General features: G+C 30.6%; 1 protein-coding gene across 2 annotated transcripts in view; it reads right to left on the reverse strand.

The window, feature by feature from the left end:
- LOC121123364 (lachesin) overlaps positions 1–23,820 on the reverse strand; it is a 66,341-nt gene extending 42,521 nt beyond the window's left edge. For both annotated transcript variants that reach the window (XM_040718483.2, XM_040718482.2), the window contains exon 1: positions 23,486–23,820. In XM_040718483.2, coding sequence (XP_040574417.1) covers positions 23,486–23,543 — 58 coding nt within the window. In that variant the 5' untranslated portion in view covers positions 23,544–23,820. The remainder of the gene's footprint in view (positions 1–23,485) is intronic.
- Between the last annotated feature and the right edge of the window lie 558 nt (positions 23,821–24,378).

Raw genomic sequence — 24,378 nt, forward strand, 5'->3', positions numbered from 1 at the left:
TTTCTGGATTTGGCTCAATTACTAGTAGCTGGTTTGACTTAGACTTGCCCAAATTTAAAGCAACATACAAACGCAGTATGTTTACTTTTGCGTATGAGACTTGTAAAAATCCTGGAGCAATCCTCTATAGGAGGGGATAGTTGCAACAGTTAAAAAATCAAATTTGAATTATAAATTTAAAAAAATAGATTGGATAATATTTTTGAAGGAATATGTAAATAAGTAGACATTTCAAAGTGTTAAATTATTAACTAGCACATATATATTTATAATATTAAGCATATGGGATTTTCAAATTTTTGTTTTAAAAAAATGTATATATATATGTAAAGTAATTGAAGATCAAATATCAGCTAATTATATTCTAGGTTAATAATAAGGAGAAGTGATCAACTTGATCAAATCAAACTTCAACATATATGTATATATAATCATGTAGCTAGAATCCCAATGTTTAGGGGTGTACCAATGCATCAGAATCGACCTTTTTTGAAGTATCTGAATGGGCTCAATAACACCAATTCCACCGATACTTCTGCTTACTTAATTTTATATACTATTAAGCCCATAAAGAATTCTAATTTCTTTATTTAAAATGGACGTGAAAGCATGAGAATAATGTTTAAAGCTTACACTGGTCACGGAACTATTTTTTCCTGCCTCAGCAAATGAAAGAACACAAGGGCAGCGTGGAATGGTTGTTTCGAAGAGCCACAAAGTGGAGACCACCACATCAATATATGCGATATCTCTCATATGAGAGACGTCAAACAACGCAAATGAAAATTAAAATTGACTACTCCTTTAACCCCTATGAAACTAACTTGCTAATCCTCTTCTTCATCTTTTTAATTCATATTCAATATACGTTCTCCCTATTTCCGTTTGAATAATAATTCATTTTTTTGATTTTTACCTTGAAAAAAAACTTTGAGACAAGGGGAATGGATCTTGTTTTATGAAATAACATCAAATTATTGCCCTCCAGAGATCAGAATGAAACAGAAGCTCAGGTATGTAACTCCAAATCCGGAATAGATTTTACTTTAGGTCCAAAGTCTGTATATAATATTGTAGCTACGGTTGTACACCTCAATCCTCATAGAGAAGAAAAAAAGAATTCCGGATATAAGAAGACAAATAAAGCTTTAAGCAAAAAAGTTAATTAAATCAACTAAACCTCAACACAAAATTGCTAAATCTACTAATTAGTTGAAAAACAAGGCATTATTAAGGTGAATAAAGAATTTCATATAATCTGATTTAAAGTTGTAGGATCATTCTAAATTCAAAGGAATAAAAAGATTTTTATATATCTTGGGGGTAAAATATCTCATTTCAATAACAGAGGCTTAAACAATTTTTATTTAGAATTATTTAAAAAGTTAAACAAAGTAAATCATTTTGTTATTTGCTTATATAATTCCTTTATACATAAAATTAATAAGGAATGAGTTTCGTTCATAAAGTTGCTATCGCAATATGCTGAAATTTTAGTTTCGGTACATTCCCACCAATATTGCAATTAAATAACGGATTTTCAGACGAAGAAATTGCAACTTGTACAGACATGTCAACTTGTACAGAACATATATTCCTTCGGGGGATAAAAAGAAGAAAAAAGTCTTTATTTTATTTTTTGATGGACCATTAAAAAAAAAGAAATGCATTTAAATTTGCATTTAAAATTAATTTGACATGATATTTGGGTATTTAAATTCTTGTTCTACATTGTATATTTCTCATTAAAAGCTAATGCAATAATAATTGCGATTTTATTTTCCAAATAATTTATTGTCATACATGGGTGAATTCAAGGTCTTGTATTTGTAGGACCCTAATATATAGATGGAAAGGTTGGGTACATCTTATTACATCATGTGTCTTGTGACCTTTTTAAACTGTACAAACAATATATTTTTTTCTACAAATTGTAACTTATATTAGTGGATTGTACAAGTTACAACTTATAATGAAGAATTTAGAGCAGGGTGTACGACAGAAAAAGATCTTAGTGAATGTAAAAAAGAAGAAAATGTTGAAATAGTGATGGTAAATGTGTTGAAGGGGGCAAGGGTAGTGTTTTATAGGTCTTTATTTAGAAGCAAGAACTGCAATCCAGTCAATTCCCTCATGTCAGTCCTTAAAGAAAGTCAAATCGATCTTTATGACGACATCGAGGTTTTTTATATTATTGAAATTATTATTTTATAATTAAAGGAGGCATTTGTGTAAAGATAAAACTAAGTTTACCGATTGGAAAAGGAAAAGTGGTTGATGCGTCTGCTCTTTCTTCTTTTTTATTCATTTTCAATGGGTCTGGGGGATTTTAACATCTCCCTCTAATAAAAAAATTATCTACTATCTTCGATCTAAACTAATTTAAAAGGCATAATAAAGTAAATATAGGATTAATTTAAAGATAATTATAATATTTTCCCTCCACAAATGTTATTTTAAATGTAGATTTTTCCCCCCAAAATCATATAGTAGGCAGCTCATATCAACAAGGGTCTGAATTCAGTAATGCCATATGTCTCGCTCCTGCCTTCTCCTCACGCTCTTAAACTAATACCATCACAACAATTTAACTAAGTAAAACGTTCGTTTTATAATTGCATTATAATGAAGACATGGATATTTTTTGCAAAATATATGTAATATTCTAAATCCATGTATACATCTTATTTGGCTTAATAACCCATCAATATTTGGAGGGAAAAAATTCCAAGGACTCGTCTCATGGTTCGACAGATCTAATGACTGATATGACCGGTCCTAAGACTTTGGACTGAGTCAAATAACTAAGGACCACAACAGCACTAGTAAAGTGTCCCAGAACAATTAAAATGTACACGACAAAGAAATTGCAACTAATACAATCTATTTGTACAAGTTGCAACTTGTACAACATACCAACTTGTAAATAAAATACATAACATTTCTATACATTATACATAGTTGGGGCATTCATAAATTATTCGGTACAGTCCAGTCTTAGAACTGGTCTTATCCGCCCATGGATCCTTTGGAATGTTAGTACTAGAACTGATTTATAAAAAAAAAGAAGTGAAGTTGATTATATTATCAACCACCGAACTTTTAAAGTATTAGGACTGATATGCAGAACTGAACTGGACGGGACTGCAGCCTTCAGTCCTAAATAAGGATCAATACAATACTAATTATACATACATAATAGGAAAAACACATTATTAAAAATGTAAGGTAGTCAGCTTGTAACAAATTCTTTCATTTATTTTAGAGTGTCAAAAAAAAAAAAAATGAGATTTATTATTAATTATTTCAAATTAGTTCCGAGGCGTGAAAAAAAATCTCCTTTTAACTAATATCTATATTCATAAATTAAGGTTAACTGATTACAAAATATTTTAAAGTGATAAAAGTTCTTAGACCTACCACTAAACTATTCAAATATTGTTTGTATTTGCACATGATTATGCCAGAAAACTATGAAAAATGTATTTTTGAAACTGAACGTACTAGTTTTATATTTTAAGAAGACAAAAATGAATTTAAACTAATTATGAAAGATGCAAAATTAATATCAGTTTCCTACATTCGAAGGTGATTGTTTTTTTATTAGTGAATCTTTTTGTCTGAGTCCAGCCAATCATATGTAATCGTGAGACCTTAATCAAGGGGGATATGTACAAAGTACGTACGCAGATAGTAGGGGATGATTTCCGAAATAGCAACTGCAAGCTATAGGAACTGTTTGATGTACAATAATAGCCACAAGGGCGCCCTCTATCCAATCAAAAACTCACAGGAATTCAAATTTTAAACATTAAGAAAAATTCAGATGATTCCGTGGCATCAATTTCTAGAAATATAAACTTAACTTTGAGCTGTCAAATTTCATAATGCTATAATTATCGTTTAAGCTCCTTTTGAGTTTTGCCATGATTTTAGAGCTGTGCATCTCCAGATAAGTCGTTTTGGACATTAAACATTCCTCATGTCATAGAGATAAAAACATATGTGTGTGATGATGTAAAGAAATAGTTGACACTCTTCTAATTCAACCAAATTTTCAAATTGTAGTAGTAATCATTAGGTATTTTGACAATACAGAGCAAGCTGCAAATATTTATATATTCCATCCTCAGTTTATTTTGGATTTTGTTATATTTTTCTTTAAGGAACTCTTTAGTTTCTATAGAAATTGATTCCCTTCAAGATTTGAAGTGAATGATGTATAAATAATTATATTTTCCATTGTTTTGGACAACTCACTTTCGGCTTCAAAATATTTCCTTTACTTTTGATCAGCGTATTCAATTCACATATTTTATCTCCAAGAATAAAGTACGTTTATTTTGTCTACCAATTGAGAATATAAAGAAAAAAAATGCCGTAAGGTTGCATACTTAGTACATAAACACATACAGTGGTCTAAAAATATACATTCCTTTTGCAGGGGCGTCCGCAGAGCTAGAGGAGCTGCAGCTCCCCCACCCACGAATAAGATTTTTTCTTCTTTACTAGAAAATTTAGTATTGCAAATTTAATTTAATTTTTCCAAAAAAATTCAAAAAATGTAATTTTTTCTGAATAACCATGAATTTTAGAAATTTTTCTCCCAATAATTTGATATTTATTAATTTTTTGAGACTATTTATGGATTTTTACAACAGATGAAATGACGTAGTTGCTGACTATTAATGAAGTCAGTTCTCAATAGTGGTTCAAAATAGTGAACATGAAACTACAATGACGTCATATGAAATTAAATATGTTACATAAATCATATTTTTACAACTCATAAATTGGTCCACGATAAGAAACCGATTAAATATATGTCTACTGTCTGTACCAAAATATTCTTCAAAATCGATGAAGAATAAATTTCTTAAGAAGGAACGGAAAAAAAATTCTAAATCAGCTCTATAGATGAATGGTTGATGACATCAGTTGTGCTTCAAAATTGGGAGGATCGACCTACAGTAACGTTATATGGCCTTAAAATGTGTTGCATAAATCATATTTGTAGAGCTCATAAATTGACCCACGAATAAATTGAGGTCTCAGAATAAATCTGTGAGACAATTATAAAAAAATTATATTGGAAAGAGTCTCAATATTGATAAAAGGATTTTTTTAATGTTGACTTGTGAACTCAATTGCATATATTTTTCCCATTCATTATAACTCATCTTCTGGAATCATTTGATAGGCAGTCATGGGTAACAAACACAAAGACAGTTTTCTCCCTCTCTCCCTAAAAAAACAGAGCACAACTAATTTATTTTTAAATGAGATCTACACACACAATTTCTTTACAGTCAGCAAAGCAAATGCCTAGTAATTTCAGGGATCATTAAAGTATATTTTGAGTACCTATATACGGGTATATAGAAGAGAATAAAAAACACACGGAGATTCACACAATTCTACATCATTTATTTGATTATTTTTTTGTCAAAAGAATGTATTTCATATTTTTTTTCATTGTCATTTCAAGAATCAACATACATTTTACAATGTATATATGTATTAAGTTAGCATTAAAACAATCTTGAACAAAAATGCACAAATGGAAATTTCCCAATTACTTTTTTTTAAACAAAATATACAACCAACACAAATTTTTATGTGTACATATTTTGGCCAGTTATATACATTGTATTCAAACTCATGAAAGGAATTGAAATGTCCGAGAAGAATGTTAACTATATTTTCCATCGTTCATTTGATTTCTGATACTTATTTGGTATGACCTTTCAAATTTTATCAGACTACCTGGGATGGTGTCAGTGATCTTCCAAGGCGTAGTGGGCATATTTTCCTTAGCGATAAAATACTTGATCAAGTTGAATTGAATAAATTAACTGACTATATCACAATTATATATACCGACGGATCCGAAGATGAGAAAGGCAACACAGGTGCGGGATGGGCTATCCCTCGAGGGGCATGTAAATTCCTCAGTCATCTGCATCATTAAATAACGAAGCATTGTTCTTCCAAGCAGAAATAATCGCCATCACACAATCAGTGGTAACTGTTCTTAAACAAGACAAGCCATCAAAAAATGTAATAATTCGATCGGATTCTCAATCGGCAATTGCTGCTATTCTAAATCCGTTTACAAAAATTGATACAGTTAAGAAATGCAAAGAAATATTAAACATGACCCTTCAAATAAAAACTATCAATTTCTAATTAATTATAATGAAAAATTTTAGTTACTTTAAAAATTTACAGAGCTAACAAATGAAGCATTTTGAATAGAAATTGACGATAACTATTCTTCAAAGAATATAAGTACAGACTCAATTTTTAGAAGAAAAAAACCTTCTAGCTTGCTTGTGTATTGACAAGCACAGATGTAAAGTAGGAGAGGTCTAATCAATTTTTGACTAATTTAAAATATAATATTTATAAGCTATGCAGTTTGAAAATTATGTAAAACTATACATTCAAAGGTTGCATGATTGCTTTTACCAACAGTTAATATACATAATAATAAAGTAAACTATAACTGTCTGTCTTTCTGTATGAATCCATTTCTGTAGTTCAGTCATTTTTGATATAACATACACAAGTCATAACAATCTAATCATATTATTGAAATCTAGAAGGCGTTATGCATGTAGTATCGAGCGTGCGCAATAAATGAAAACAAAAAAGTTACTATATACAGTGATGTAATATATATATTTTCAAGAAACAATAGAAAAATGTGGTGAGTCTGAGAATTTGAAGAAGGATTGGGAGGAGAGCAGCTTAAGTACTATGACTGTTTTTATAAATCAGCTGCAGGCAGCCGTGAGAGGAAGAAAATAAACACAAATGACATATAGGCTATAATTACTCTGATGTCGATCCTCAATTCTATCCGAGTCCAACAAAGACTTATACTTATGTATGTCTCCGGAGCAAACCCTCGTTTTTACTCTCTGTCTTTCATGAGCACAAGCGCTAGTTATTACTTTATATTTATCTGTTCTGTCTTCAAGAATTAAGTATAATGCCAACAGCTTTAGAAAATAAAAATCCAGATCAGATTATCAACTAGAAACCCCGCTCCCTTCATTCTAGGACATTCATCTTCTCTTTCTCTCTCTCTATATATATATAGACAGATAGACAGAGAGAGAGAGGTGTACAAACAGTTTTGTAAAAATAAATAGAATTTCGGAGGTTTTTAGGTCAGCTCAAATTTGATACAACTCTGTAGCATAAAATATGAGTTGAAAACTCATATTTTATCAATGTGTGTCTTTAGTCAAAAGTCAGCCAAATAGTGCTCAAAAGAAAATTATTATTTTTCTGTCATTATTAAGAAGAGAACATATATATATATATATTGAGAAGCCACGTGTTAGTGTGCTCTTGAAAAACGTAGAATAAGACTGAAAATTTGTTGGAGAGTTATCTTCGATATATATTTACAGTCAAGATTGTCTCTTCGACGACACCTAATAAATCTTTGCAATTATGATATTAGTGTATGTTATGTTATGTTATAAATGACTTTATTGATATACCTAGATATTTTATACCTTATGTAGGTCTATACTGTATACGTAGGTATAAGAAATGCACAGTCTTTGTGACTTAATGTGCATATTAATATATAGGATCATTAATATTCATTACATGCAAAAAAAAAAAAATCTATAATCGCACAGAATATTGCATTAACTAGTTTTTCATACCTATTAATATACCTGTGTTATTGAAAAAGTAAAATAGTCCGCAAGGGGGGTAGTACTCTTAAAAATAAAATCATTTGTATTGATTTTTATTTAACTTTCCAAAGTTGTTATCCTTCGATCCTTCCAGACAGGAAGTTATAAGCAGTGATACCATAAGTAGACGGGAAAATATCATTCAGAGAGAGATGTTAACATTTGTTTTGTGTCAGTCCAGTATTGGATTTTTTTTTAAAGAAAGTACTATTTTAGCATCATATGAAGAATGTCTCAAAAAAAAAGAACATTCTTTCCAAGGTCCAGGATGTACTCTACCCGGCAAAGCATACAAATAGAATTATTCCACTCGGAATCCGAAGCTGCGTGTCCACCTTAATTAATTCCATGGACTCCTTCTTAAGTGGAGATTTTAATTACGCTGTTGACAAATAGTGTACATCCAATAGAGCGTTGTTTGTTTCTTTCATTCTCTATTTCTGATAATATATGTTTAATTGTGAGATTTACTCGTGGGTGGTGATCCTCTTGAAGGAGGTGAGAGAGGGAAATATATATATATATATATAGTTTTATACCATTACTTTTTAATATGGATTCACTTTTTCAATGATTATAAATAGTTTTCGTGTCCTGTTTTTCGTTAAAGGAAAAAAAAAGGAGGAAAAATATTTTTATAATTTGCCTCATTGAATAGTAATAGTGCACCATGCCCTTGAAGGCCAAAAAAGTTGTAACCAGAACTGTTTGAGGAGCCCTAAAAAGCTACATGAAAATTTCCGTGAAATCCATTCATTGGTTTGGCCGTGAATCCCGGACATACATACACACAGACCTTCTCATTTAATATAAAGATAATGATAACATATTCATCAAGAAAGATAAAATATTTTTCTGCTTGCTATACATTAGTGGTTACAACATTAAGTTCTATAAATTACTTACTATTCTTAGTATCGTGAATGTACTATGAATGAATACGGTATTTACATATTATTTTTAAGAGGTTTTTCACTCTTAAAATGTATTCATCTTTACGTCCAAGTTCTTGGGGATTTATCTTCTATATATTTAAAGTAAAATGTATCTGTTGTCGATGCCTAATTATTCTGGGTAATTTTGGGTCTACTGCTAGTCAAGTTTAATAGTATTTAATAAAATATTTTCTATTATCGTAGAAAACGCAGTTTTACTTATTGACTTTTTTATTCATCTTATTTTATAATGGTTTTCAATGTTTCGAAATTTCGAACAAAATAATATTATTTATTTATTGAACACAGCTGAGTTTGGTATGACGACCAATGCATTTGCTGATTTCGGCTGTTCTATTCCCTGTTAGTGCAGTCCATGTCTGTTAGTAATGAAATTCTCCATAATATATCAAATAGTTAATAACAAATAATTAATGACTTTAAAATCTTGGCAAAAGATATTTAAATTAACTTTATTCGATAATCGTCATAGAAACTTATAGTTTGATTGTATAAGTATTATCTACGTATATTATAAAAGTAAGTATGTATTTGCATGAGGTCAAAGCTTTCATTATTATTATATATATACACACATTCTACAATGATTGCATGTCTCGAGATGAGGGAACGTTCTTCGAATTCCATTTTTTGACTCATCCCCCCCCCCCTCCTTACTCTTTCTCTCCCTGTCTCTCTTTAAAAGAAGCAGTTTATGTCAAACATTTCTTCCTTTCCTTAGAATAACAATCAATTCCTAACTTTAATGTTTTTTATTTCTTGTCAAATAACATAAATCAGTTTTAAAAGGACGATCACGCCTTATATATAACCCCTTATAAAAATGAAGATTGTGATCTCATTAAGATATAATATATATTTTTTTAATATAACGATTACATACTTATGTTTTATACAGAGTGCGACAGAGAAATTTTCTGCGATCTAGAAGCAAAACCAAAACCTTAATAACGTTTTATTAGAAAAGCATATTGAAAAAAACTTTTAGTAATCAATCTTGGCAAGAATTACTCAACATGGCCTCCTCCAGCCTCTATCACAGCCACCAAACGAGGTCAGAAATTGATGCAGGATGCCACAGTATAATTGGTGGTCATGTTGGCACATTGCTCCTTGATGCTGGCCTTGATGTCTTTCCAACCCCACTCTCTAAAACAGTGGGGACCCCCTGCACAGAGCCTCTATTGTCAAGAGCTACCAAATCTGTTCGCTAGCGTATTTAGCCTGTTATTGTTTGTTAAAAAATAGATATTGAATAAAAAAGTATTTAAACATTGGTTTTGAGCTGTTTTTTCTTGATTCCATAAAAATGACGTTTTCCGTAATATAGTAAAGTATTGGGACACCCTCGAGACCAGTCGTATAGATGAGTTGTTGATGACGTCATATCTTTTTCTAAATTTTGAACATCAGTAAAATGAGGTCAGATGAAATTTAAAGTTCTTCATACACGTAAAACACGACGGCATTACCTCACTAACAACAAAAAATATATTGTTGTTTGTTGTCAGCTGTCGAGTTTTCTTCTTTTTTCCCTTATCAGTTTTCTAAACATTGGTTGTTTGAATTAGAACGATCTCTTACTATACTATGGACAATTCTCTACGATAATTGAATATTAATTCCATTGTTTGCAAAAAATAGGACATGAAGGAACAAACTAATATGTATATATTATCCGCAAGGGGGTGTGACAATTAGTAGCTTTTTATTTGAATTTGATATTTTAAAAAGATGGTGCATGCGGTGAAGAATTTTCACATCGTCCTTTATCTAAGTAGCTTACATCAATATTTTATCAAATTTATTAAAAAAAGTCTCACTTCTTGGCATTTATAATAAGATCAACTCTTATTTCCTTCAATCTAAAAGGTTGTTCTATTAAGGGAAGCATGGCATTTCCTTATGTGACCATGAAATACAATTTGACCGTACTTAAAAGGTAACATTGATTCAACTAAAGTATGTTTGAATGAAAATATTTAATATTCATACTTCTGATCAAAGAAATATGCTCATATTAATTAAATATAGTAGGCGTTTTGCAATATTTTGAAACTTTTTGGATTTCTTTTTGAAAAATTTCCTGGGTTCTATATATTTAGGCAAAGAGTGTTTGTTTAACGACGCCTGATAACTATTGGCAATGTCGGGCCCTACATCTAGTATCAAATATTATTATTATACATGGAGTTGCATTATTTTGCCGCAAGACAGCTTAACTCTTCGTCCCTTTGATTACATATTAATATAAGTAAACAACGCCCATACCCTATTGGCTAACTGGCTATGAGATAATACAATACAGGTAGTAAGCTTATAACTGTATTAGGCTCAGACTGAGTCACAACTCTAATAAGTACATGCTGCCCCCCTGCACAAACATCCCTTATAAATGTGTATATTATCCTAAATGACAAATTTCTAATTGAATTCATATTTTTTGAAAAGTGTTGTTTCTTAATGTTTACCCTCAAGTTACAAATGATGAGGCATCGGTACATTCATATATTATTATTGATATTCCTTCACACAATGTGTTCTTTTCATATATTCATTTGATAACAAAAGCATTTGTCTTTCGGAGAATATTATAGAGAGAGCGTTTCCCCATAATGAATTAGTTTCTAGCTTTAACTAAAAGTATGGCTTTTTAAGATGAATCCTTCTTTTTCGGGAAGGACATGTAAAGGGTGCGCATGTTATTTGTGTCGCTAAAAGTATTTTTTATTGAACGCAATTTTCTCTCCAATTAGTAATCAGATTAAAAAATTAAAACAGATTCTGAAAGCTTGATAGATTCTAAGTAATTTTATTCAATAAAATATCATCCACCCTCAATCACAGTCTCTATACGAGGCCAAAAGCACGAGTTGGCATTCCCACTTGGTTCCCTTACAAATCTTGGAATTCCTTCTTGATCCGACTGATAAGTTTGTATTTGGCGTTGCAAGGGGTCAGCTGGTTTGTCATTTGATCGCACTCTTACAAAAAAATCGATGGGATTAAGTTCCAGCCAAGATTAATTCAAATACAAGGTAGAACTTCATGTAATTGAACTTACTAGAATTTTCAATCTGATGTATTGTAACGACTGCTGGACAAGACGGACAGATTTTGGCAAAACGCGCAAATGCTCATAGTCTATGACGTCACTATTGCTAGAATTTTCAGTTTAATGTATCGTAACTACTGTCGGGCAAGAAAATCAAATTTTGACAATACATGAAACCACTCATCTACTATGACGGTAATATTAAAAGTGCAGTGCTAGTAAAACATCAATTCTACACGCGTTATGGTATAATTTTATATTTCCATCAACCATAGATCCAGCAGGATGCATCTGTCAAAATTTGTCTTTGAGACAAATGAAACTTTTGTTTCGAGGCGTATTAGGGAGTCAAGTCCTTTAGATGCTTCAAATTCCCTCCTAATCTTGCGAACAAACATTTTACTAAGTTCCAGAGTTCAAGCAATGGTCCTGTTGTTGCTCCCGGTGCGGATTCCAAGGAGGGTTCTATGTCTTTTCCGAATATTTGGGACAACGAATTCGTCAAATGCTTCCATTTTTTTTCAACTTGTGCAACTTTGAACAATTTATTTAACAAATATAAAAATTAGCTTGCACACCCTGTGTATATATATATGTATGTTTTTAAATTGAACTAAAACAAATGGAAAGGATTTGAAGAAGAAAAAAAGGACAATCTACTTAAATATTTTAGAAACTCACTTATTCATCCATTTGCTAAAGCTGTTTATAAATTTTAAAAACTGTAAGGTTTTTTGTATATACTTCCTTACAAGAGAATCATTTTTAGAAATAAAGAGCGTTCTCATATGACGTCAGTATTGTTCATTTGGATCATATTTAGGACCTAAACAATCAAATGTTATGCAAGGTGCAGGAACATAACTTTCATTTTGAGTCAAGTCTAGAATTAGTAGCCACTGTTTTCGTGGAAATACAGTCAGTATCTATCCTACATTGGAGTATTGAGAAAGTTTGCCTTCGAAAATAAATATTACCAAAAAAATGGTTAGATATAATATTTTACATAATTTAATGGATTGCAATTTAGTCATTGAGTGCAATTCTATTTGTGCAATTTATGAAAGTATGTTAATCCCTTCAGTTTCTAATAGTGGGTGCAGCGAAAAAATATTTACACTATAATTCTAGAACTTTATCTGGATATATTTCAGTAACCAGTTGTCATAGGATATGTCAATAAAACAAAAAAAACTAATATGATATTTTGGCTACCCTTTGGCCCCCTTTGGCAGCAATGATGGATTCCAGGTGGCCACGGAAGTCCTTGCACACATTGCAAATGTAGTCCTCAGACATGGCATCTCAGTGCTGGTTGGCAGTATCCTTCAGGTTGTTGATATTTAGACGACGAACGGTGCAGGCCTTGGACTCAACATACACCAAAAAATTGAAGTCCAAAGAGTTGACATCTGATAAGTAGGGGGTGCAGGCTCACCATCCTGATGGAACACCACGTTTATGTCTGGGTAGATAGTCTGGATCTATATTAACAACTTCTTCTCCTCAGTTATTTTCTTGCCAACTTCTAAAGTGTGCAGACCGAAATTCGTTTGTTAAGACACTTAGGAAGATCTTGTTGTTTTTTTATTATCTGACCAGAACAATTTTACCTTATTCACAAAAACATTGATTCATGTAGGAAATACGAAGTGTAAGTAATTTTTCCCCGCACCTGGTGTATGTCCAAAAAACAATTTTTTCAATTCAATATCATAATTTAAAATTTCCTAAATTCCTTTGATTCTAGATAACTCCACGTATAATAATTCAAAAGAAATAAAATTGGTGTAATCAGGGTTTGTGTAATGCAAAGAATGTAAGCTTTTGCATCTTGTCCAAGTATCTGGAACCGAATGAATTTCTGAAAGGCCAAAAAAATTTTGCCCTTTGTAAAGTTGCTAATTATTTAATGAATTAATGATCTACAATTTTAAAGGGCATCTTTCAATTTACATTTTACATCTTTTTCTATGTAATAGTTATCACTCTGAAACTTCTTAGTAAAAAGTTATTTAAAGAGAAATGAAATAACCCTTCCGTAATAAATTATCAAAGTTTGGTTTATTCAGTGTATGGACAATGGGGACGTCACCTACCTGATATGATTTTCCAAACTGCGTAAAACAAAACTTTAATTGTATGTGTACAATCATTATGAATTTAAAGTAAAACTTTTCTGAATTTATAAAACTTGTTTCATTGCCTTTTAGAAAAAGGAGGTTATATTGTCGTACCTTGTATTTGTGTATTCGAATAGTATTGTGTATGGAATTGACAAATATAAGGAATTATATCTTTACTGTCTATGAAAAATATATTTTTAACATGTAACTTAAATAAGTATTAAAATATTTTATTACACATAATTATTTGCATAGTGTAAAAAGCATAAATTAAATATTACATTTGCAAGGATCATTTCTCTAATTATTATTTTTGTCCCTAATTGACCAGAAACAAAATTAATTATACAAAATTTGCTATTTCATAGAGATTTTTAATCCCTAATAATTTTATTTAATTCAAATATGACTGTTTCCTTTTGAATCAAATTGTATTTCGTAAAGAGTATTTTTTATATATAAAACCATTTGATAAAGTTTTTTTTTTAAATTAAATAAGAACCTGTCCATTTTATATAATCAAATATGATCTGTACATGTTGTAACTTGTAACAAGTTCCAACCAAAAAATGAGATCAAGAATTTTAACTATCGATGAGGATAACGCAATATTTAAATATGTTTTGGAAGTTCATTTTCATTGAAAGCTATTTTGATGAAAATGACTCATTCATAGAACATATTATGTTAAATAGCCACTGGTGTATTAGTCATGAATACTTGGTAAATGCCTCATTTTAATGTATCAAAATGAAATAATAGCATCAATTAATACAATGGGCAAGTGAAATGACGGATGATGTATAAATAAATAAAGCGAAATAAGAATTGGAAATTGTAACTTGTACAATTTACAAAGGATAATACAATAAATTATAACGACTACCAGCGGTAGTACTTGGCATTGTCAAGGGTTATTAGGCGGCAGCGAGCAAACAAATTTGATTTATACTGTATAGGTATATGATATACATTAGGAAAGCTATATTTAATGCACGGCTGTTGTTTATCAACGAACTTTGAACGCCTGTAACAGCTCCATAGACGCAGGTAGGACATTGTTTCTTTTTTTAGAGTCTAGTCAAAAATATTTGGGGCCTATTAAAAAATTGTATTGATCAACGAAGTATTTATTACAGAATAGTGGAAAAGGAAGTGTCCTTGTATGATCCATGCCATACGAGACAATTTTGAAATTGCAAACTTCTTAAGCCTTGACAGGTCCTATATCTGGAGACTCAGGAAGGCACTGGAAGTGTCTATAGGTGATTTATACTCTGCTCCGGGGCGCACCGCCTTCAAGCTCACCGGACCCCATGGACTTTTTTGTGTCGGATTCAGTCGAGTGACACAATAACAGAGCCTTCTGCAACACAAAATCCAAGTCGATGTCCAGGAATTCCGGAAATGGCTGTTAAATAGAGGTTGCACCCTATTATAAACGCTCAATACTACGTGCACAACACCTGCGAGATTTCATTTATGAGGCTACATTGTTATTTGTTTGCCTTTTTTCTTTTTTTCAAGCATACATTCATATATCAGATAAACCCTCACTATCAACAATTAAACAAGGATTTTGATTGGTGAGTGTGATGTTATTATGAGTGTATGTATGTAGTTTTGAATTTTCATTGAATAAGGAGAAGAAAAAGAGAAGCACTCAATTAAAAACACTAAAAGGAAAAAAGATAACCAAGGGCAGAAAAAATCATTTGGAACATTAATATAAATATTATATTTTTGCTCCTTATACAGTGAGTCATATATACATACATAAATATAAAAAGAGATGAAGAATATGAAAGATAATAAGAGAAAGAGGAGGGGGGAAGGAATATGAAAAATCATAAATAATGATTTTTTTATTGTAACCAAATTGAAGGTAATAATGTCTGTAAAAATGTTGATGAATTGTTATTTATTAATCAATTCCATTTGATAAGAGAATGTCACTTCAATACATTCAAAAATTAGGACAGATCCACATTTTTTTTCGGATTCGAGTAGTTTCATATCGTAAAAAAATATATTCAAGTAAATTTCGGGTATCAGGAATTTCAGATGGAGACTTGTCTCCAATTTTATAAGCATTTTAACCAAAGTTTGGACACACATACAATAGAATAATTATTAAGATTACATGTTTACTGAGTACAGTAAACAGTCACAATATATAATCCAATGTTATTACAATTGGAAGAGAATCATTAAAATTATTGTTATTGAATTCTTCCAATTATGAAATTATTTTTCAATAATTTTTCAGAGCTTAATAAGAGCTCATTCTTGTCTAACCAATAAATGTTAAGAACTGTGAATGAAGATCGAAAATTGACATTTTTGTGTTTGTGAACTATGTAACGCTGTATTGAGAGACGTCCGCAGGATAATATATATATATATATTTATTATATGCATTTATAAATTTTTGGCAGGGGGCTGTTTTTTTTTAAATTTTTTGAAAAAAAATTTCAAAAATCCAGACACTAAGGAAACATTAAAAATTTTTTTCTAAAATAAGCATAGTATAATTTGCCCAATGACAAAAACAAATTCTAGTAAAAAACAAAAGTTCCTTTTGGGGGGGTCTACAACCCCTCCAGCCCACTCCCTGATGACGTCCCTGGTGTGGTATAATCACACGAGCAATTGTTTATGGAGAGGTTACTCTAAGCACATATCAAGATAAATATAGATACAACGTTTGATTTAGATACCTAATATTTTGTTTTTATATCTTGGATTAAGGATTAAGCAATACTACAAGTTTTTAATAATCCGGAAAATCCCTCAGATCTTCTTTAAGATCTTTACAAATTTTAATATCCAAAGCCATTTCGGGTCTAGGATCTTGTCGTGTAATACGATTTTACTTATACCGTACACGAGTACTTTGGATCCGGGTCCAAGAACCATCTTACCTCTAAATATATGTTGATTAATATAATATATTCAAAGTTCAAAATGGCAATAGAAATAAAGTATTTTTTATGAATACTTTCATAGCTTTTGTTATCTTTATTGTGCCTTGCATCCTTTCCTCCGAAAAGAGATAGAAAAAAGACAAGACAATTTTCTCAGGGCAGTTTTCCTAGTACTGTATAATACTACCAATGCTGAAGGAATACACGGTCTTACAGAAGAAAATCCTTCTAAAATCTTGATTTTTCGGTATAATATAGTCATATCTATCGAAAAGTTAGGGTAAATTTAAAACAATATTAATAACTAAAACTATACTACTAAAACTGAATTTTTCTTGAAATTCAAATTACTCAATTTTGATGTCTTCGGTGCTCCTTTTGGTGCTCATTTTAGCCAAAAAAATTGTTCGAAAATCGTAAGTCTAGTGATCAATAAAGATTAGCAAATAAATAGTTATAAATGACGAATTACCTAAAGAAGCTATTAATTAGTCAGGCAGAAATGGCGGACCGATCGACAAGGATATATTAACAAATACATATATAATTAGTAACTGCGCATTTTTCACGATTTTTATCTTTTGTTGCATATCAATATTGCAATCATAAAGTTGATTTATGATGAGAAACTTGTGTATTATATTATAAACATAGAAAGTTATTTTGATTGTTTCATTATAATGTTTAATGTTCAAGTCAGACTAATTATTAGCATGCATACATTCAATCATTGTTAAATTGTTGATTCAAAAAAACTTTTCATTACAAGAAACTATTAACAGTGAATCTATTTTTTTAAGGTAGATAAAGAAAAGTTCAATAATTATATTCTGAAAAGGATAAGATTGTTCTTGATAAACCTTTTACTCAAGTATATATTTATAAATATAACTTGTGTAGTAAATTATAAAAAAATAGTATTTACAAAATATGAATAATTGTCCATAGAAATTTTTTAGAGTACAATCTGAATTGTTTTTTTTTGTTTTTGTTTTTTTCATTCTTGAGGAAAGAACATATAAGTATAAAGAGTAATCACGAGTGAGTGTGCTCAGAAATTACCGGGAATAACACTGATGAGTGATAAGTGTTTTTAGACTCAGAATAGAATTGAGGATCGAAAACGGAGTAACTCCAGCCTATGTCCTTGCTTGATACGAAGTGGCGCCTATGATTTTTTCTTTCATCCAAAAGCTCCTCGCATTGATCTCGAATAATCAAAAATCAAAACATTCAATCATTGATGAGTCAAATTTATAGTACCACTCAAAATTATATTTAAATAAAAAATATGTTCCATCCTTTTTAAACCAAGAGTTGATCTATTAAAAAGTCCGATAACCCACATTTCAAATTGTAGTTGAAAATTCTCAAAGTTGAAATTCGACTGAATTCTAACATTTGGTATTTATATTTGCATGATACTATCTGTAAGTCATTTCAACTAAATGTGAGTACACCCGTACGTAGTTACTCAACAATTAGGTGTTCTCTTCTCAAGAATAAAAGAATAATAATACCAGCTTGGGGGAAAAAACATTGTTCAGGTTGCTTACAATAAAAAAACCAGCACGCTAAATAGTCCTGTGTATTTACAGCTCTAAATATATGTACTCACCTTTTCTTTTCTTTTCTTTTGTAATATGACACATATATCATTCTCATAAATTGGTATTACTAGAATTTATTTAACACCCAAAACCACCGGCTTAGTTAAACCATGGGCTGTATTAATATTACGAAACCATAAATAATGAAACTAAGCTACCACTTTAATAATTAAACAATTCAGGTAGCATAATTTCAAAATTGAGGATATAATATAAGCATTACTCTTCTAGAAAGAAAAAAACGTCTAATAATGATATATGCAAGAATTACAGCAATTTCGATTTTCGATCCTCAATTCTACGCCGAATACAACAAGGACATACGCTAATAAATCTAGTGTTACTCTGCGTCTTTCATGAGTACACACACACTAGTTATCACTTAATACTTATTGGTCTCCATTTGAGAATAAAAGAATCATGAGTAATGAAAATCGTGCTTTTTTTTGTTTGTTAAAAAAATAAACCGAAAATCAACATGGTACCCCTAACAATTTGAAAAATGGTTTGAAGGAGAACAGCTTAGCTCTGGCATGACGTTTCATTAGATCAGCTACAAATAGCTGTGACAAGGGGGGAAGGGGAGTAAAAGGTAAGCAAGGAGATAGGCAAGAATCACTCCAAGTCCTACAAAGACTTAGTAATATAATTCTGGGACAAATCCTCTAGTTACTTCCCGTCCTTTATGAACACACAGGATCGTTCAATTAGGCTTTGTTTGTAAATAGAAAAGGAAGTTCCCTACTCTGGATTTAAATAATAATGGCAACAGCTGAGGAAAAGCAAATTCATTCTTCCAATTACCAATATCAAGCGGTCAGCTAAAACGTACAAACGATATCCATCCCTAAGAATAATAATAACTGCCTTGATAAATAAAAAAACAACTATTCAGGTAGCAACCACAAAAAAAAACGCTCCCTCTTGCATTATCCTATTATTTTCATCTCTGAAAATATCTAACTACCCCTTAATTAAAACTTTTATTGAAGATGAAGTAAAAGTAAATGTACATACATATAAGAAAGAAAAAATTCTTATTTTTTTGTTTTCTCATTGAAACATGACTTTTTTTTTTTTTTTGCCTTATTTATTATTTTTTTGTGATTGTAAGAATCAAAAGTTTTTGCCTTTTTTGTTTTTTAATCCTTTTTGATTACGTGTCATGCATCATGTTTAAGTATTTTATTGGGAAAAAGGAGAAGAAAAAAATAGGATGAGATTCATCAATAGAAACTTTTGAGTACGACAAAAACCTTTTTTCTTTTTCGATTTGATTTATTTTTGTAAGAGGCAAAAACATAATTAATATAATAAATAGTAGAAAATTTGTCAAAAGGGAATAAAAGTTTTTTTTTACTTTAATGTACCTACATACAGGGTCGTGCAATACAAATGAAATAAACTTTGACCTCATCCAGATTCGGTACGAGTGCTTAACGACCGAATTTTTTCTACTCAACCAAGAGTTTAGGTTACTAGTAAAACAAATATCTATATGCTTTACATTTTGAGTCAGTTTTAGGGTTGGAACAACTTAGAATAAATAAGATCGCGTGATTAGTCAATACAGGCCATGAAACAAAAGCCCTCACCAAATCCACTGGCCACTCCTGAAATAGAGTTTAGAGGGTTGTTAAGAAGATGCAGACCTCCGGGTACATCACTAAAAAAGTCCAGCACAGGTCTCAGGTGAAGAAAGCGACTCCAACCTTGAAGGAAGGAATGAAGAAATCCATTTATATATAAAAACCCGAAAATCAACATATTAATTTGTAACCCTTACAGTTTGAAGATTGTTTTCAAGGAAAGCAGCTTAACTGTTATGATGTTTCATTATGTCAGCCACCAGCAGCTGCGACGAGGAGAGAAGGAAATAAACAAGGGCATGGACAAAAATTACTCGGATGATGATCCCGCAATTATAAATCCGCAACAAATCCTCAAAGTTGCTCTCCGTCTTTAATGAACACACACGAATGTTCAATCAGGTTTTGAGTGTAATTGAATATAGTAGGAAAGGAAGTTCACCACTCAAGAGTTAAATAATAATGGCAACAGCTTAGAAAAAGCAAACTTATTCTTCAGATTACCAATTCCAAAAAAAAACCGGTCAGATAAAAATTCATTATAATAACTATTTATAAAACCATGTTTATTTTGAGGATGTTAAAAAAAAAGAAACCGAATTTCAAAATGGTAACCCTGACAATTTGAAGAATATTTTGGAGGAGAGCAGCTTAGCTGTCATGATGTTTTATTAAATCAGCTATAAGCAACAGATAGAGGAGGAGACATAGAATTAAACAAGGACATGCGCAAGACTTACTCCGATGTCGATTCTTAATTGTCCTTGGAGTCCAACAAGGACTTACAAACACAACTCTCCAACCAATCCTTAAGGTTACTCTCCGTCTTTTATGAACTCACACAAATGTTCAATCTGGTTTTGAATATAATTGAGTGAAGCAAAAAAGGAAGTTAACTCTAAACAATAATGACAACAGCTTAGGAAAAGAAATTTCACTCTTCAGTTTAAAAATTTAATAAAAAACGAGCAAGGTGAACAAAAAACCACGATTTTCATCAATATCCATCAACCTGACCCGAAACCCTTCAACTTATATGTTTAGGGAGAGTTAGAACGGCACCCCTGCAACACTTCACACAACTGGGAGAAGATATTCCATTTCTTCATCAAGTGCATAGCTCCAAAGCTCCCCCTGTGGAGATCATCAAACCCTACTGAGCAGTCCACGGATGGGAAATATTGGGGTCATATTGAAAACTATTATGTTACTAAATAAAACCCCAAAAATCTTCACAATGTATTTGTTCATGATCTGGATGAGGTAAAAGCTTGGTTTCAATTGTATTGGACAACCCTGTATACTAATTTGGGTATGTGCGCGTGAATGTATCTAAATAAGAAATACTTTTTTCTTTCATCAGGAAACAAAGTTTTAATGTAAGTAAATAACTCATATAAAATTGGCATCGAATTTCCTGAAGCAATTTGACCAACAACATTCACAGAGAAAAAATGGAAGAAAATTAAAATTATTTTCTTCGAACATGTGGGTTACTTTTTATTATATAGTTATAAAACAGATATTTATTAAGGCTATATTTTTACAAAATATGTAGACACATAATATGTGGGTATTTTTCTTGACCAGAGGATCATAAATCCTGCGCGAAATGTATTTCTCATCAATCATTCTAGGCAAATTGCCAGGAGCGCGAAAAGAAGGGGGAGAGAGATGAAATATCTCTTATAGGATGAGACTATCTTTATAAGTTACTGAATTATGGCCCTTGATAATATCAGCTGGCTGTGTTATGATTTTGGTAGGAGAAAGTGTACAAATGATAAAGAGACTGTTTTATGTCTATTAAGTTATGTCAGCTGAATCAAGGCACTAGTATTGCAGCAAAACTCCATAGGATTTGAAACGATCATTATGACTGAAAACATTATAAAATGTGAAAATCCAGACTCAAAGGAAAGTTTATATCATAAGAAAATTATGCCACGGAGTAATTTGAATTTTACTACTTCCTTTTAGTGTTTACAATTTAAGATCCCGTCAGATTTTGGTTGGATAGAGGGGAGTAGCTATTTTGTTATATCAAACAGTCTCTACTATTGTGTATTAGGATGTGAAGATGTGAGGATTGATAATAAAAGGACTTATACCTCAACTGTTTATCAAAAATATATTTCTTTAGCGTCTAACTTGATGATTAATAGGTAAGATAATATTAAATAAATAGGTATTAAAATATCTTATTACACATTTTTATTTGGATATAGTGTAAATAGCATAAATGAAATTTTACAACTGCAAAAACCATATATTGTTCTCTAATTATTACTCAACATTTTTCATTCCTTATCGATCCAAACAAAACAATTTCCTCTTAGTGCTAACAATTGGATATTTTGTTAGGTTATGAATTAATAGGTGACGTCCTAGTGGTCACTTTTGTTCATTAAACAGTCCCTATAGGGGGCAGCACCTTCTAGATTTAAAATATAATTAGTGTAAGGAAAATATTCTAGTTATATTTAGATATATATGTATAATTGTTTTATTATATTTTTTTTTTTTTAAATACACAAAAATAAGTTTGAATTCTGGCGCTAGATAATTTAGCCTGAAACTATTTTGCTGCAGGACATTTTGTTTAAAGCATTTTTCCTTAGAAGAGTTTGCCTTTAAGCCATTTTGGTTCATTGGTATTTCGCCTTAATATATAAGTAAATGTGATTTTCAGGTTATTTATGACTTAAATTGATGTTCCTTTGGAATTTGAAATCAAAATATGACAATTGTATCATTATAAGACGAATTAAATGTTTCGGTTTTTTATTCTTTTGGAATAATGTCAATATATACACTTATAAAACTTTACTATTTATTTAATTCGATCCAGAGACAAAATAGGTAGTAAAATTAGTTTAATAAGAAAAACTAAAATTAATAAACACGCCCACTATTCGAGTAGAAAAGTTGCTAATCATATCTCCATTAATGATTATCATTAGACATGATGGATTATTCATACTATGTAGAAAAAACTCATTGATTACCAGCATAAAATGAGGCTAGAGCATAATTATGTCATTAATCCAGCAGAAAATAGACATTTAGTGGATTTTATATTAGTAAATATTGTATATTTTGATTTAAAAAAATTTAACCAAAAATAAACAATAACGGCATAAAAACTTCATTTATTTAAATATTAAGGCAAAATATCCTTGACAAAAAATAGCTTTAAGACTAAATGTCCGAAGACGAAATTGGTAAAGGCAAAATGTACAGAGGAAAAATAGTTGCAGGCAATATTACTGGGCACTAGATTTTTTCCTTCAAATGTGGATGTCAACACGACAACAAACAATTTAGGAATAACCAAAAATTAAAAGGAGGACATGGAACAATCTCTAAACTGTATTTTTTTCTCTACAAAAATCAAAATTCCTGTAGATAAAAACCCTTTGACTGGCAACTTCTTTTTTTTTTTTCAAAATTAACTGCCTATGTACATAATATATTCGAAAAATACAAACATTATCTTACCTTCACTACAACCATTGGAAGAGATCCATACGAAGACAAATGTAAAGGTCAACATCATGTCATGCAAAATGTATATTTTTTACCTAAAACTCACACACACTCACAAATTATAATAAATAATATTATTTTTCACCGTCTTTATCCAAATATCTCATATGTAAATAGCAATATATATTTTTTTTTTTCACATTTTCTCAGGTTTAATTACACTTTTCACAATTTCTCAATAGATTTTTTTATCTGTTGCTGTTCTGACAGTATTTTTTATAGATATATATTTTCTTCCCCTCTCTATTGCAAGCGCATGCATATAGCTAAAGGCTAAACAACTGACTAAAGGAGATATTATTTATATAAATATAAAAGAAGGAAATTTGGGGCGCAAAAAATTTCTCGTTTCCGTGCTTTTCAAAAAAGAATATAAACAGACTCTTATGTTTCACGGCAAAAGCTCTATATTGTATAAAAATATACAACATAGGTATTTTTTCTTTTCTTTTGATGTGAAGAATTTTCTTCAATGACTGGTTATTTAAAAAGCAAACTAATTGAATTTTAATTACGAATTATTTAATTTAATTAGTTAGGAATGAAAGATGGCGACAAAATATCGAAATGTTTTAATTTATTAGAAATATACAGTTATTTTAATAAAGTACTTTTTACAGCTATTTTTTTATATTATTATACAGATTTTCAGTGTTGTGCATCGGTGTAATTCAATTAGTTGTAGCTCGATTTAACACCCTTTGAATATATGGGTTATACATATATAGTGATAAAAATTGGTTGTATTTTGGGTATGTTAAAAAATAAAGAAACCGAAAATCAATATGTTAACTCTGACCATTCGAGAAATGTTTTGGATATCAGCTACAATTAGCTGTGACAAG

The sequence above is a fragment of the Lepeophtheirus salmonis genome, chromosome 8 (genome assembly GCF_016086655.4).
Source record: "Lepeophtheirus salmonis chromosome 8, UVic_Lsal_1.4, whole genome shotgun sequence".
Classification (NCBI taxonomy): Eukaryota; Metazoa; Arthropoda; class Copepoda; order Siphonostomatoida; family Caligidae; genus Lepeophtheirus; species Lepeophtheirus salmonis.